The sequence below is a fragment of the Limulus polyphemus genome, unplaced genomic scaffold (assembly GCF_000517525.1).
Source record: "Limulus polyphemus unplaced genomic scaffold, Limulus_polyphemus-2.1.2 Scaffold1970, whole genome shotgun sequence".
Classification (NCBI taxonomy): Eukaryota; Metazoa; Arthropoda; class Merostomata; order Xiphosura; family Limulidae; genus Limulus; species Limulus polyphemus.
In genome coordinates, this window is record NW_013667580.1 from 113,520 (window position 1) to 131,362 (window position 17,843).

General features: G+C 33.2%; 2 protein-coding genes across 3 annotated transcripts in view; both read right to left on the reverse strand.

Moving 5' to 3' along the window:
- Positions 1–2,769, reverse strand: part of LOC106465523 (exosome complex component CSL4-like) — an 18,933-nt gene extending 16,164 nt beyond the window's left edge. Inside the window, exon 1 of the mRNA XM_013925747.2 lies at positions 2,205–2,769. Coding sequence (XP_013781201.1) covers positions 2,205–2,250 — 46 coding nt within the window. The 5' untranslated portion in view covers positions 2,251–2,769. The remainder of the gene's footprint in view (positions 1–2,204) is intronic.
- An 8,425-nt stretch (positions 2,770–11,194) lies between these two features.
- LOC106465517 (N-acetyl-D-glucosamine kinase-like) overlaps positions 11,195–17,843 on the reverse strand; it is a 29,575-nt gene continuing 22,926 nt past the window's right edge. For both annotated transcript variants that reach the window (XM_022393430.1, XM_013925744.2), the window contains 3 exons: positions 15,647–15,744; positions 14,299–14,377; positions 11,195–13,031 (listed from right to left, as the gene is read on the reverse strand). In XM_022393430.1, the coding sequence (XP_022249138.1) occupies positions 12,859–13,031; positions 14,299–14,377; positions 15,647–15,744 (350 nt within the window). In that variant the 3' untranslated portion in view covers positions 11,195–12,858. The remainder of the gene's footprint in view (positions 13,032–14,298; positions 14,378–15,646; positions 15,745–17,843) is intronic.

Genomic DNA, 17,843 nt, shown 5'->3' on the forward strand with positions numbered 1-17,843 from the left:
TCTGCCATATATATATATATATATATATATTTATAATGACCAGTAACAAATAATTATTCAAATTCAGTCAGTTCTATTTTCTTCCTTCTGGGTTAAGAATATTGAAATGTTGCAATAAACTGGCAATACATTCCCAACAAGTGTATAGATATCATAATATACATTATTATTAACAGTTAAAGTGCAGAAAAGAAATTTTATTTTCTATTGTATATCATAAACAAGGGTAAAATATTCTCAAAAGTATATTAACAGCTATCTAATTACTGCACAAAAATTAAACTATGGCATACAATATAAAAGTTACAGCATACATATTATGTTTATTGTTCATTTCAAAGTTTTATTATTCACATTCAAAAGCTACTTCTACTCATCAATATAAATTTTATCAAGTTTAACTTGTAAGTTTGCTTTCACATAAAAAAAAATAAAAGCATTGAATATTCCTAAATAAATAACTATTGAAATACATGCACGTATGCAACAAATAATATTTATATATAACGTGCCCATCTTCACATTACTCATAAATTATTCTCTGCAAACACGTGTATGTACAATGAATTTTTATGCTATATAAATTAAAAAGCACATCTTACTTGATACCCAAAATAACCACTAGTGTTTTGGCCATGAGCAAAAATTTCTGCCACAATTTTCACACTTTTTGATAGTATTTAAACCACAATCTGTGAAAGGACAAAAATGTCACAGTTTTCTGATTTCACAAACATAAATAATTAATTTTGTGAAGGCCTAGTCTATTGTATAGTATAGATGTATACAATAGTACAGAATTATTAAAAAATGACATACGTGTGTGTATTAAAAGTAAATTTTTCAACCTTTAAAATTAAACTATCATGTGGCTACCTCACAGAATAACAAATCACTTACAATTTAACTATGACAATTTTGGTAACTCTGTGAAAGAAAGTAAGATACAACCTTTTACAATGCACTGTTGACAAATTATACATATAATATTTTATTAATCATTACACATTGACAGAGAATGTTTATTGCACCATTCCTCACTATAATGATATCAAACTCAATTATAGTACAATTATTTATAGGTTATCAATTACAAATTTCTCTCGCATAATTATTTCTTTATATCTTCAAATACTAAGGTTACGATGAGGATGTTGCTGCTTTACAAAAAGATTAAGATCACTCAGCAATTGAATAAATGCCTTTACTTATAATAAATGCAAAGTAATGTGGGTTGTCATAATAATATGTACAATTTTGATGGGAATAACCATAATCAGTATCTTAAGCCATCCATGCTGTTGCTAGTGGTACATCATATTTACAGAAAAATTGAGTATATATCTAAGAGGTTGTAATTTGATTTTATAGGTCATTCATTACGCCTCACTTGTATTATGTTTGCTCTTGGGCTCCTTAAGGTCAGTATTAGTTTGTTTTAAAGCAAAGCCATATTACGCTATCTGCTGTGTCCATTGTTGGGAATCGAACACTGGATTTTGCATTGTATGTCTGTAGACTTACCCCGGAATGAGGTCAGTGAATTGTTGGAAAGGGTTCAATCAGAGCAGTATTATTAAGATACCTAGGATGCCATGAATAAGTTAAGATGTCTGATAATGTATCCTCTTAAAAAGTTTGAGGGGATCTGACTGAGGTGTTACTATAGTATAACTTAAGATCAAAGGAATTAACAGTGTCAATGCATCATCTATTATCGTACTTAATTGTAGGAATGATAGGATTAGGTGACACAAATATAAATCTTGGCAGGAACTATGAAAATATTATTTTTCTAACACTAACACAAGCCGTCTCCAACCATTATCACACTATCACTGTCGTTAGCTCTTGGACTAGTTGGAGTGGATTACATTCACGATTCAAAATGCAGTAAATTTAAGAGAAGGCTTATTCTGTGATAAATATTTAAATGATAAGAGTTAACTTGAAGGCTGTCCACCCCCCTCCCCTTAAGTTTAGTTTAGTGGATGGGATAGCCTTCATCAGTTCATGTATCAGCAACAGGCCCTTTGTCGTCCATAAAATTAAAAATAAAATGTTATAAATGAAAATATATATATAGAATAACTAACCCGATATCTGACCTAAAATATTGAAAAGAGAAAAAAGAAGTATGGAAACGTTATATTAATTATAATGTATATATATATATTGTAGGCTATTTGATTCATAATACATACCAGGTATACAGATTCGTTTTAAGTTTTCTTTTTTCTTTTCTTCCATAATTCCAAGCGTACAGGATTACACAACCTTAACCCTAACTACGTTTCCACAGTACACTAGGCCGTGCTTGAAAAACTCAGTTGTTAAGAAAACCAGAAACAAATAACATTTTACAAACGGGTTTTTGTAAATTTGATCAAATATTTATGGGGTTTTGTATCCTTTTTAACATTTGTATATAACTGATCAAATATTATACTTAGCACGATGGCAAGATACGGCCCAGTACTTACATTAATCCAACCCTTAAGTATTCTAATATTATGAATAAATAAAACAGCCCACCCTCAAATAAATAAATGTTCTGACTATAGACTATTTTTAGGTTTTTTGTTCACAAAACATGTGTTAAAATTCTGCCTGATGTTAAAAAAATCATCATTGATTCTGTTGCAACTGGCTTACTTTGTTTACGGGATCTTGTCAATTATTCGGTAGAAATAAACGCAACGTCCAGTTTGTTTGTTTTGAATTTCGCAAAAAGCTATACGAGGACTGTCTCAGCTAGCCGTTCTTAATTTAGCAGTGACAGACTAGAGGGAAGGCAGTTAGTCAACAACACCCACCGCCAACTCTTGGGCTGCTCTATTTCCATTGAATAGTGGGACTGACAGTCATGTTATCGTGCCCCTGCGGCTAAAAGGGCGAGAATGTTCGGTGACAGGAATTCGAACCCACGACTCGCAGATTGCGAGTCGAGCGCTCTAACGATCCAGACATGATAACGTCAAGGCCACTAATTTTTAACGTAACATAACTATTTCTACGGTAATGTTCAATAGGCTACTATCACTAATAGACCTAAGTCACGAATAAAACTAAACATTTCAAAAATACGAGTGTTAAGTTTTGCCTCACAGGTTTCGACCCTTGGTCATTTGACTTCTTCGATACCTGGTCACCTATAAAATGAAATTGTGTACTACTTACATTAACAGTAACTTGTTTTCTAGCTTAGTTATGCAAACACTTTTTATAAATCTAAAAAAAAACGATAAAATTACGCTTGACACTCTTCATCAATTAAGCCTACAGGTGAGTTTGAGGACTTATAAACTAAAAGTCGAGGTGCAATACCCGCAGTGGGCGAAACATATATATCCCAATGTCTAGCTTTGTGTTGAAATCCTAAAATAGTAAATAATCGTAATACAAATATTTCAAGCATTTCAGACCTATCTATCTGACTCAAAACACCTTTCGCTCAATTGCAGAACATTTTCTGAATTTAAGTGAAATACTATCTGTTTGCCAGGTAAATAGTTTACATAACTATGTTAAAAATGAAACATACTTTCACACCAAAAATCCCTGAAAATGAAAATAAAAAACCTGCAGTTTCATTAGTATGATCAGAAATAATACATTTTTTAAAATCCTTATGTCTGTATAAAAGTTTTAAATGGCTCTATATTTTTAAAGAGTTAAGAATAAAAATTTTCAATAAAGGTAAAAAAAATAATAAATAAATTTAAAAAGGACTTCTGTTATATCAAGTTATAATAGTTTTAGAAAATCCAACAAAGTTAAAAATTAAGTCTATGTCAGAAACTGTATAATACCATCTGTGATCCAAGTGACTAATATAGATTTTATATTTCGTATTTATGACAATAGATTTTGTTTGAAGTTAAGCACAAAGCTGCACAATAGGTTATCTGTGTTCTGCCCACCACGAGTATCGAAACCCGGTTTCTAGCGTTGTAAGTCCGAAGGCATACCACTATGCTACTGGGGGGCTATTCTTGTATTCTTAAACAACTTGTGTTGAATATATTATATTACAATATAATAAGTATTTTATTAAGTATTGATTACATTTACGATTTTAACTTTACCGTTGCCTACAACTTATATAATCAATAAAAGCAGCAGTAAAACTTTAAATTATAAATTGCAAAAATTCTACTGAATCTTAGATAGTAACAAAATAGAGATCCCAAGGCGTAACATTGTTATAATTCAAGTAATAATAATAATATATAAATGGAAATTTTGCGTAACAAACATAATGGTACCAGAAGTGGCCTAGCGGTTAAAAGTGACTGTGAACGTGAGGATTCCTTGATTGTGTCATGTTGCCACTAAAACACGCTCACCTATTAGGCTTCGAATCCCAGTTCCACCAAACATGTTCGCCCTTTCAGCCGTGAGGCGTTATAATGTGATAGTCAATGCTATTATTCGTTGATAAACGAGTAACCCAAGAGCTGGCGGTGGGTGGTAATGACTAGCTGCCTTCCCTCTAGTCTTTCACTGCTAACTTTGGGACGTGTAGCGCAGATAGCCTTCGTGTAGCTTTACACGAAATTCAAACCAAGCAAATAAACACCTATTAGGCTGTGAGCGATCTACCAAAGTGAGGGTCAATCCCATTATCTCATCACACAGGAGTAGCTAAAGAATTGGGGTGGGTGCCTTCCATCTAATACACCAGTTCGAAATTATGGACAGATAACCATTGCGCAGATAACCCTTATGTTGTATCTTTGTATGAAATTCTAAAATAAAAAAAATCATTTTAAGAAGGAAAAGGTTAAGAGTGTCATAATGTAGTTTAAAAACAAATCAAAGCAATACGTGAAAATTTAATAATTATACCAAAAATGTAGTAATAAGTGCAAATTGGAATCACCTGATGACTGAAAAAACAAAGTTCAACTTTCTCATAGTCCAGTAGACAGACTGGCATAGTGGCATAGCGGTAAGTCTGAAAGCTTATAATGCTAAAATCTTGGTTTAGATACCCCTGGTGGGCACAGCACAAATAGCTTTGGGCTTTGTTATAAACAAGCAAATGACGGGCCTTGAAAACGAGAGTAAACGTGAAAGTGCTTACTCAAAACTATTTGTTTTTCTTACCGAAATAAATATTTCTAAATGCCCTATTTAATTTTTTCACTTGCTGATGCAAGCACGATTCTGCATGTTGAAAAGTACTTGCTAAACAATCATAATTATAATAACAAATCATGTCTCTTTGTAGCTTCCTAGCATATTTTCAGCTTCCAAGTCATTCAGTTTATTGTATTATATTATTTTTCAAGTAAAGGTGCGTTACATTAAAAGCTTGAAAATATGTTTTAATTGCTTATTAGGAAAGTTACTAGCATTGGGTGTCTCCTCCTTTCAGGTCTAGATCCAGTTCAAGCTTTAGCAATACAGAAAAAACAAACAGAGGTGTGTTTCTTCAATTGTAAAAATACAGATTCACTCATTAGTGGTGGAGATGCAAGGATACAAAAATTTATTGTATCCAGCATTGAGTGGAAGGATTTTCTTCACAGAGACTTGCTGAGTAAAAAAATCCAAAATACACCCTAACATTCCATAATACATGTGTTTCAATTTATGAATCCAAGTCTCACATTCAACGAGAATTGAAACACACTTGATGTCAGAAGTCTCAAAGCTGTGAACTACCCCCAAAAGACACTCACTAGCCACGCTCCAATGCTTACCAGAGGAGTCATCTAACTTATCAAGACAACTCAAAAACCATGAATACATTTCACCTCATAGGCGATGAGCAGTGCATTTTGGCCATCAGGAAATCTATCATGAGTTGTCTATTCATGCTCCATAAACAGAAAAAAAAAACATGCAGGTAGATACTGATGACATAGATATATTTGTGCTTTTAGAGTTCTTCGTTTGGAAGCATATAATTTCAGTACAAATTTGCATTAAAATATCTGTTTATTGTAACGGTTTTAGAAAGTTTATTGAAATATTTCATAATAATATGGTTTTAGGATTTTAGCAACATTTTATGATATTTCTTATTAAATAAGCACGAGCTGAAGATTTCATTTTTTCTTACAACAAAAATTAATTTGAAAAATATTAAGATTCACTTTGTAAACAATAATTTTGCAAATTTACGGTTGCTCCTCAGTCTTTCAAAATATCAGATCTTATGATCCTTGGCTTAATAACATGCTCTATAAGACTTTTATTCTATTGTATGGCATAACAATCTGCTTGTGTGTGGGTGTTGTTGTTTTTTCTTTATATACGTTGCTCAAGAGTTAAATGATCATTACAAATTATAGCTATTATAAGGAAAAATCACTCTTAAAAGTAATGGCAATCATCACGCTACCATTTAATTGTTTATGCAAATCAGACGTCTCAATATCAGTTATGTGACCTGAAAAGCAAATGATTAGTTATTCAGTCTACGTTCGTAAATTAACATTTATTAGATGTGACAAAATGTTTTTATAGTTCATGACCTTCTTTCAATCTAGAGTACGATCACCATAAACAAGTTTAATCTTGTGTTAATACTGCATGATTAAAATAAGAATGTTAATATGTTCTCAACCAATCTTCAAAGAGTTGTTGACAGAGTGTTTACAGTTATTTGATGAATTTGGCGAGCCTCCAAAAGTATCTAATACATGTTCAACAGGATTGAGATAGATCTGACTGCAGGATGACTATAAGTCTACTTTCTGAAACACGCAACTCATCTGTAAAAATAATATTACTCCGTGTGACGTGTTCTTGGCGCCATTACAATAAAGCTGTTTTGCGCCTTGTTATCCAGGCCATACCAACATATACATTACTGGCAATAAACTACTGCTTAAAGTATTCGTTATAAGAGGGATACCCTAGAGAATTGACACAGAAGAGGTTAAGAGTGCCTTGACTGACATACATATACCACACATAAAAGTGGAACGCAAAATTTCAAACATAACACAGAAACCCACAAACCTCTTTCGCGTTCATATAGATAATACACAAAAACATTAAACACCTTATTTCCAATGAAATGACACTATGATAACAGCGTTGTCGAGTAGAGGAAACAAAAACATCAGCAATCGTGGTTACTCAATGTTTCCAATGCCAACGTTTCGGCCACATTGTTTTTTAATGTAATGTTGCCCCGAGGTGGGATGTGGTAGAGATCACCATGCCTCAAAATGTGCAAAAGAACAAACAAACGTGAAATGTTGCAATTGTGAGGAACAACACAGTAAATAATAAAGGAAGAAAAAATAAGACTATTAAAACACATTTGTATAACATTAGAAACAAATACAACCACAAGTGTACCACATCAATGTATCAATGTACAACAAGTAGCAACACGTAAAAAACACCCCTTCTCCCACCACCAGTCACACAGCAACAGACCACATTGACTTATGCTTCAGTAGTCACCAAATCCTCCAAACCACTAGTTTCAAATGTCAACAATACACTAAATATTACCCAGCAAACACAGGAAACACTTACACTAAAAGACAGCAACGTTTATCCGGTACATATGAAAACTCCAAATGACACAGACAATGTGATGCAAAAGGTCACAACATCCGTACCAATGGTAACAAACAAGAACATTAAACATAATCCGTTCATTAAAGCAGTCAAAAACATATTCACGGGTTTCGGTTGTTTGTTTGTTTGAATTTACGCACAAAGCTACACAATGGATTATCTGTGCTCTGCCCACCACGGGTATCGAAACCCGGTTTCTAGCGTTGTAAGTCCGCAGACATACCGCTGTGCCACTAGGGGCTCACAGATTTCATCATAGAATTTACAAATCCAACACAAAACCACTTTCACTTACTATTAGTATTAATAAACGTAAAATAACATCTTATTGTATACCTTCAGTACCTCATGTCATCGATCATTGGTTATGTTTTCACTATCTTGTAAATCAATATCCAAGGTGTGCTTGCTTCTAAGAGGCATGAGATCGAGGACATCATCAAACACACAAAACCTGATATATTTGATATAAATGAAACAATGAAATACAAAAATAGAAAATTACGTTTTATAGAATGTTCATAGATAAGAACGAACTGGTTAACGTAGGTGCTCCGAATCGAGAAATAACTCTCTTCTACAACTCGGCACTGTCAGTGACTGAGTTAAATGTGACTGTATCAATGTATAACTAGTATAACTAGTGGTGTTCATCTAACAAATAGTGCACGTATCACAGATACATAAGAAGTAAATTAGAAAGTTATAGAATTTACTCTTCACAGCAGCTTTCAGATTACTCAAATCAACATTGTCAGCATGTTTACATAAATATGCAAACTTTTAGCCTCTACCTGACAGACTCCTACATAGCTTGCTAAATACTCCAGAAAAATGAGGATTACGTCGAGCTATTACGTGAATTATGCCGCTACCGTATACATGATGAAAGTAGTCCTAAGTTCCTCCTTATTTAGACTGCTACCGTATACTTGATGAAGATAGTCCTAAATTCCTCCTCATTTAGACCACTACTGTATAAATGATAGAAGTAGTCCTAAGTTCCTCTTTATTCAAACCATTACCACATACATGATGAAAATAGCCCTAAGTTCCTCTTTTCAATTAACAGCCATTATAAGTATAACAACACGCCACCTACTGCAAGCATAAAACTATGTCATTAGATTACGAATGTATTGAAAAAGATATTTATGTACAATACACTCCAAGTGAAAAGTATTAGCTTATCATTGGAACTGTTAGTGATGAGCAGGACTTTCGCACACCCGAATGAAGCGATGTTGAATACTTCTAGAATTACATATACATGGACATGGCCTTGGAAGGGGTCAGAATATTTACTCGTGCTATTAGGTATAAATCATGATCCTCGTGTTGTGATAATACAAGTATTTTCCCGATTTAATTTAAATAAAAGTACACGCAAATAAACCAAATGCCAAGGGGAGGAAGAGGTCATCATTGCAACCAATCCTCCCAGGCCACAAACAGACCTAAAAGCAACTAAAAAGAAGAGGATTAATGGAACACATTTCACTGAGTGTCTGGCAATAAGGTCGGCCTTGTAAAGCATGTTTCTATCAATATACAGTTGCAAACATCTGTATCAATCTCAGATATTCTACCCTACAAGTTTGGCGAGCCAGAACTGACAGATAACATTCGTCTGCTTGTGTCGTAGACGAAGGCATGTCTTGTCCAGCCGTGAGAACAACGCCAAATATTGGTTTGGGAGAGTTTCATATTTAGCTAGACACACAGAACCAGATCACAACAGCCTGCTGTTATTGGCTGGTTTATATTTGTCCAATAGCTCTCCATGTGAGTAATTTATTTCCTCTTTTTCTGTTATAGTGATTATCAGATGCCTGATTTTCATATAAATGAACCGTGTCGAGTGTGTAATTGACATTATTTTATAATAATGGTTTTGCCTTGTCATAGCTGTAGTATTACAAACTCGTATGATACTTTAATTGGTTTGAGCAGTATATATATATATATATGTGTGTGTTTGTGTGTATTTATTTATTTACAAACAAGTGTACGGACAGAATATTCCTTTTCTAATAGAACAATAACACTTTTTTTACAACAAACACACAAAAAAAAATCATGAATAATCAGCATTTATTGAATGTACACACAATACATGATTTAAAGTTGCACATCATCTGATTGCATGACACTTTACTGGTAATATTTGTACTGAAAATACAAGTTTTGAATGTTTTGAGCTGCTACCCGTAATCCTGTCAAGACCAGCTACTGAAATATACTTTATTTGCTCGTTAAATTTTTTAATAATGTAAATAACTTCAAACTACAATTCATCATGTCAGTCACATGCTGTGTTATCTGTGTTTATCATACATTATGAATTTAGTAAAAAGCCTTGTTTTAAGTATGATTTGACAAAATCGATGACATTCATGGTCCGACACCAACCTTTTCCAGGTTGGGGGAGGGGGGGCATTGGAAAAACATTGGGGGGAGCTTTGCCGTCAATATGTGTATATCACTAGCGTGTTGGATACCTAGGGGGGTGGGTAAGACAATTTTCGGGATGGCTACAGCCTCCCTTTAGCGCCGGCCCTGATGACACTGTGTAAAGTAAAACCAGTGTCAGGAGATATGAACATATATTATTTATCATTACACACATTAAAATAGAATAACCGATACCCAAATTTCTAACTGTTATAACTTTTACTATAACAGCTATCGTAAAAACGTGATTGGATACATAAAATCATAATGATTGACGTAAAACATTATTCTCCGATTTTTAAATATACCTTGTTGTTTTTATGATGTTAGAAAACACAATTAAACACAGCAATACGATACTGTATAACCCAAGCTCTTTCACAGTTTGTAGTGCCTCGTGCCAGCACGAGATTAGGTGGTTATGAACATTCGTATTGAAATTTAACAATTGTGTTCTAAGGGGTGGAAACGTCTAAACTGCCTGCTAACATAAAACATGAGTTAGAAAAATTTGAAACGTGTTATAGATGAATGAGAAAATCAACTACATGAAAATTAACAAGGAGGTACTAGAACTTGCAAGGATAAAAAGACAACTGTTAGACATACGTAAGAAACGGAAGATGTAGTAATTTGGCCATATAATTACATTAGAGGGGAGGTTGACAGATATTGTGATGGGTAAAATCGAAGAAAGTAGAACAAGAAACAGGCAGAGACTCACTTGGCTCGATAACATTATAAAATTGATTGTAGATGAGAAGCTTGAATTAGAAAGCTGATGCATGCAGTGTGGAATAGAGAACAAAAGAGAATCATAGTCTTCAACCCCCAGAATTGAGGGTGGTAGTGGTACCATAATAAAACTGATCATCTGCTTTTCCATACCTACCATTATATGCTTATACTTCACATGCTTTGACATATTGTTACGATAGCGGAAGTCACGTGACTCTGGTAACACGTCATGAGTTCTAGAAAGATCGGGGAACATCACGAATAATCCAGTATTTGCTAGGCGCCCTCTAATCTTGTATATAAGTGCGACAGGCAATTAATCGGAATTGAATTGCAAACAGGCAGAAATAGAGACGGACAATTGAGTCAAGCGCGGTAAAGTGCGTGAATCGTTCGTTGTGAATTATAGCGTGTGTTTAAGTTAATATGACTGTGGAAATTAAGTGTATTGCTAAGTTGAATTGAAAAAGAATAAACTAGTTTTATTTAAGAAAAGACTTGTATCGTTGAAGTTCTTCGGAAAGAATTTCTACGGGAAATTAACAAACGAACAGAGACGTAACAATATATTTAGATTCTAACAAAGACGACATATATTATTTACAGCTCCATTTAGATCATAGAATAAGAATAAAGGTACTGTAAGACCTGGAATCGATATTTAATCAGATGTGTAAAGTGTGATAAAATGTTAGGTACTTATTTCTACTTAAATTATTATTTATTTAAACTTCTTATAAGTCTTTTGGTTGACGATGTTGTTTTTAAACACGAAGTTATGAAGTGTAAGCAGTATGTGATCGATTAATCAATAGAGAACTTTACGTGGATTTGAAACTCGGTTGACAAGACTCCAAATGATAATTTAAGGAAAACATTAAACGCTAATTAAAATATCTGTTATAATTTTAAACAGTCAGGCGACCATGAACGTATTTATACATTTCGTAATTTGAACAGCATAACCTTCAAGCAATACATTTCTGTTTTTGTCAAGCACTACTTATTAACTATTACAATGTCTCGGGTTCTAATATACATACTTGTTTTATTAGTTTATATTTTTAAGTGGAAGAAAGGTCCGAGACCTCGTCAAGGATATGTTTTTTAATCTGCATAGTTTTTGTTTAGATCTAGAGACGTGAAGTTTATAATTTATGATTTTTTTTAATGGAAAATCGCCAGTCAATAAGATGTCATGGCGGAGTAGCCTTTGAATTTCCAAAACAAATTTACAATATCATGCAATACAATATTCACATGTTATAGAGGAAAGTTAAATTTAGACCTACAATCTAGTATTTACTGTAAGACTAGTGTATCCATGTCTACATTTGTTAAAATATCAGTCTTTCACATGTTTTTGTATACACTTAATGCAAGAACGAATTATCTGTTGATTTTCGGTAAGCTTCCATTATAAAAAAGTATATTTTCCCTCTCGTTCACATAATTATTTATAATTCTGAATATCAAATCACAAAAGCAGACAACATCATTATTGAAAGTACTGACAAAGGAATATCTATGACTATTTAAATGATATTTGCTTACTTGAGGACTATATATTTATGCCAGATTTACAAAACGTAAAGTTCTTCACAATGCACTTGTATTCATATTTTGGGTTTGCACACATTATAATCTGTCGAGTAGCTAAGATATTTACAAGGTGCTTTGAAATTCTTCAGATTTAAGAAGAGTGCTTGTGGTGGTACATTACGTAATTAATTAGTTTCGAATGTAATAAGAGTGCTTGTAGTGATACCTTAGAAAAGGAATTTCTTAGCTACAGATTTAAGAAACGGTCCTGTAGTGTTACATTGCTATTTTCTTGACTTCAGATATAAAAAAAGAGGTCCTATAGTGGGGCATTGTATATTTCCTTGTTTTCAGATTTAAGAACGGTGCTTCTAGTGGTACATTACGTAAGTATTTCCTTGACTTCGGATGTAAGAAAAAGTCTTGTAGTGGTATATTACGTGAGTAATTCCTTAGCTTCACATTTATGAAGAGTGCTTGTAGTGGTACATTAGAAAAAGGAATTCCTTATCTTCAGATTTAAGAAAACGTCCTGTAGTGGTACATTATGTAAGTATTTCCTTAGCTTCAGATTTAAGAAGAGTGCTTGTAGTGATACATCACCCAAGCATGTTCACCAAACGCGACAGGTAATTCCCTTTTGAGTTTCCTTGCTGCCATCAAAGCAGCACCAAGAGCGGAAGAAGTCTTTGGTCGTAACAAAGTGAATTCTCGAAGTCGACCATTGCCAAGAGTAGCGAGAAATCCTATATTACACACAAACGAAAAAAAAAAAGATAAGCTATTCGATAAAAAAAAATAATTTGAAAGAAAATTTTAAGAAGCTAGTCATAAATAAATAAGTTTAAAAATTGGAAATGAAAAAGTAATTAAATATTTATTCCAAAATTACAAACATTAAATTTGGGAGTCTAATGTTCATAAAGGCGCTAAAACATATCCCATATCTAATAATTTTCTTTTAGTCTATCATCATTTTAATGATCATGTGTACGTACCTTTTTAATCAGCTATAACATATAAAACTGTATAATAAAAAATACATATACTGTTTAGGGTTGTTTTTTTGTTGTTGTTGTTAAATATCAAGTTTTATGGCCAAAACACTCAAATAGTATAGGAGACTCATTAAGGACTCGTGAGTGCCACTTCCGGCAAATAGTTTACATCGATTGGATGTAAAGTAATGTGTCAAACAGCACTCGAGTAGTACAGCTTTGTGCTAAAACAACTAGTTCATCATTTTATATGTAACTATATATATAAGTGTCATGTTTGTATGTATTTGAACCAAAATGTTCTATTTACATGCATAATTATTATTTACTTTTGGAAACACCTTGCAAGCTCCTTCGAGATAGGTATATATTTACATTTTGTAACACTGCTTAACTTTCAGAACCGTTATTTTTATGCTACTTTTTTGTTAAAATACTGAATAGCTGAATCACTTATAAGAGGTGATGCTAACTTTTCAATGCAATCAACAACTTTAATAGAGGATACAAGTAGTCTAGTCGATGCTGGAGTACATGTAAAATAAAATTATAACTGTATACAGTACAATACTCAAATAATTCTAAAAGGGGGATGGCAACTATTTAATTCAGTCCTAAAGCAACTCTAAAAGGGGATGGCAGCTGTTTAATTCAGTCCTAAAGCAACTCTAAAAGGGGGATGGCAGCTATTTAATTCAGTCCTAAATCAACTCAAAAAGGGGATGGCAGCTGATTAATTTAGTCCTAAAGCAACTCAAAAGGGGATGGCAGCTGTTTAATTCAGTCCTAAAGCAACTCTAAAAGGGGATGGCAGCGGAGTAATTCAGCCCTAACGCAACTAAAAAGGGGATAGCAGCTATTTAATTCAGTCCTAAAGCAACTCTAAAAATGGGATGACATATTTGTAATGCAATATTGGAGCACTTCTGAGAGGTGAAAATAGCCGTGTAGCGCTTAATGGTTCCAGGAATTTTGATACTTAACAGGTAGTATTTATATTAGCTTCATTAACTACCTGATTTCAGCAGCTCCCAACTCTTGAACACAGAACCAACGCAAACAATTGGCAAACCTCCTTCATCTTCCATTAGACTCTAACGATAAAATAGAAGGAAAAAATGGTTATGTGGAATTATTTACAAAAATCATGTTTTCTTTTGCACATATATTGTTCAAAATGACACACAAATTAATACCAAGGAAAATATTCCACAAAACACCCACTTCCTAAACTCCCACGTTTGGTATTAAATGGAAATGCTTAGAGAACTGGAAGAAGTATCAATGGAATTATATTTGAATATTAATACTTATATCGGTTATAAATATATTTTGCAAAATTATTTGATATTACAGTGATTTGCCCCTTTCCTGATGGCTCAGCGGTAAATCTGAGGGTTTATAGCGCTAAAAATTGGTTTTTCGTACCCGTTGTGTAGCTTTGTGCTTAACAGCAGACAAACAAATCGTGTTAGAAACTTAAATCGCTGGAGGTTCTTTCTCTGTTTTTAGCGTTATAAGCCCTCGGACTTACCCCTGAGCTATCAGGGAGACTTGTATCACGAGAACTAAGCCATTCGTTACATTAAACTTAGAACGTATTTGAATATGAAACGAAATAACTTATAAGTAACGCGACACAATACTATTTGTGTAGAAAAGTTTAAGTCTGGAATAGAATTTATTCTCTTTCAGAAATAGTTAAATGAGTCTATATCAAGACTTCGGGCAATGTGGGCTAGTCGGTGTGTTGAGTATGGTATTGAGTGAAAAGTATAATAATAGATTCATCTTACTGTTTGAATTTAAGCACAAAGCTACATGATGGGCTATCTGTGCTCTGCCTACCACGGGTATCGAAACCCGGTTTCTAGCATTGTAAGTCCGCAGACATATTGCTGTGCCACTGGGGGCTCATCTTACTGAAAGTCTATTTTAGGCTAATTAAAAATGAACTGTTAAGAATTATAATAGTGTTGTTTCGCAGTTTCTGATCATCGTATCTTAGCAAAAAAAAAAATTAAAGAAAACCTTTCTTTTTAGTTATAAACATTATAGTGTAAATAAATGCGACCATAACTACATGTAAATGTAACCTATCAACCAGCATAACTTTATATTGTAATCTGTTATTCTGAGACTAACTTGGCGATGGAAAAAAAAACAATAAAGGAAAAGAAAACATCTCATAATACATTATTCAGCAAAATAAACACATAGTGACAAAGTTCATATTTGTGGAAAAATGTTTAGAATGTTAGAATTTCCGTGTTCTTTCTTTTTTTTTAATACTGAAAGTATTATGAAATTATTCACAATTGTATATTGTATTTTTCCAAGTTTTAGCAAAATCCTATACTGACCTTGTGTACTTTAGGAAGCAGCGCCATCACGTGGTCGGCAAGAGCTCTACCTGCTTCAAAAAACAACTCTCGACACAATGGGTCACCCTCCTGGGCAGCTGGTAGACAGAAAATCATTTCACTAACAATTTTCGAGGCTAATCATAATTAACTATAGTATAGAAGGCAAAGAAAATAACCAGTATAGCAAAACAGAAACAGTATAATGCCCTAACCAAAATTTTTAATAATAAAAGAGTATTCAACGTCTTTCGAAATTAAAAACATCAGTAAATCCACCGAAACAAAATGACGCATATTTGATGACGGAAAAAGAGAAATTTTCAGCTTGTAAAAGTCTATGCACAGAGTAAGGATAATTCAAATACTTTAACATATAAGCATCAAAACCTTTTTTTTTACGAACTTAACATAAAACCTTTCACTTTGGAAGTCAGTGTATTTACCAAAACTGAAAAGAACGAAACTCAAAAGAAAATTGTTTTTAAAGACATATTAAAATATCATATTATAAAAACAGCCAGAATGAACTTTGTCAATTTAAGATAACATATACTATTTAAATGTCAAAAAATATCACAGCTTATTTTGAATTAATTTTGAGAGTTTTCCTTAGTTCAGATTAATTATTCGGATCCCATCAAAGTCCGGACCCATGTTCTGGAGCATTCAGTCATGTTTGTAGAAATTATCAGCAACATAACACATTTCTTTTGTATTTATTTATGTTTATAATATGTAAATTAGCCATGGTGGTTATGTTCATGTGCCAGAATATATCTTTGTACCTATTTTAATATATTTTCATACAAATAGCATAGTATGAAGATGTTTTTTCTTATAAAAAAACCAAAACCAACATAACACTATGTGAAGGGTATATGCTACCTTAAATATGTTAAAATGTTGAACTACATCTACACTAAGTGTAAAAATAGAATATACTCAAGACGCAGAAAAGTATAATGTTCATCACTATTCCGTTTTCTTCTTCTCACGATGACTGTAAACCAATTTATCTCACATCTTTTTAAAGTTTTTGTTTAGCTATCAATCCAATAGAGAACGTCCATTTGTTTCTTCTTCTCATTTTCAAGTGTCAATTTAATTTATTTTATTGAAACTCCAGGAAATGTATAAGGGTTATACAAAATACATATAAACCTTTCTTTTCTACGTTTATTAAAGTGGGGGATGTTTTGGTGTTTTGAGTACTTATTTTTTTCAAAATTAAAAAAGGATTCGGTATGGAGTCTGAAACGTCGTGTGATATAAAAGTCAACGGTACATAGGATTCGGTACAGAGTTCTACATGTTGTGTGATATAAACCAACAACAGCATATAGCCCTAATATACAAAATTAATAGTTCTTATATAGCGTATAGCCCTAATATACAACATTAATAGCTCTTATATAGCTTAAACCCCTAAAATACAACATTAATAGCTCTTATATAGCGTATACCCCTAAAATACAACATTAATAGCTCTTATACAGTATGTGCCCTTAAAAAACACAATAAATGAGCATTTAAACCTACTTTTAGGATAACAATTTTCAATTTCCTTTCAACCTTATTAGAGTATCTGTTCTTTTCTAGCCGCAGCATACCAGCTAAAAGCACGGTTCTAAGTTTTTCAGCTACAAACTCATAGCTCATAGCTCCGTCATCTCTTGACCGATTTGAGATCTAATTGCAGTTTTGGACTCTGGAGGTCAAACCCTTTCGATTGATATATTTGACCACGTCCAAGGTCTCATAGATTAATTTACTCTAATCCTGCCTAAAGGAATTTAAATTTGAGGGTAGGCTGGTAGATATCCTGATGAGTAATAAAATCGAATCGGAGCCCCACGCGAGTATACGCGAGCCCCACGCTTGGTATTGCTGGCGCACAAAAATATGGCTAATAAAAAGGGGGGGGGTAAGGTCTCATAGATCAAATTACTCTAATCCTGCCTAAAATAATTTCAAGTGCCTCTGCTACTGAGGATTCCCTACTGTTTTAATATATATATATTTACCTGAGTTCAACACGGGTGATACTTGCGCTAGCTGTTCGTAACTTAGAAATGATAGACTAGTAAAGGAAAGGCAGCAGCGGATAATCAACACCGCCAAATCTTGGTCTACTTTTGTGTTGCGTATCTGGTCGTTCGTTAATTTCACGTAGAAATTCTTTCCGAGAAACTTC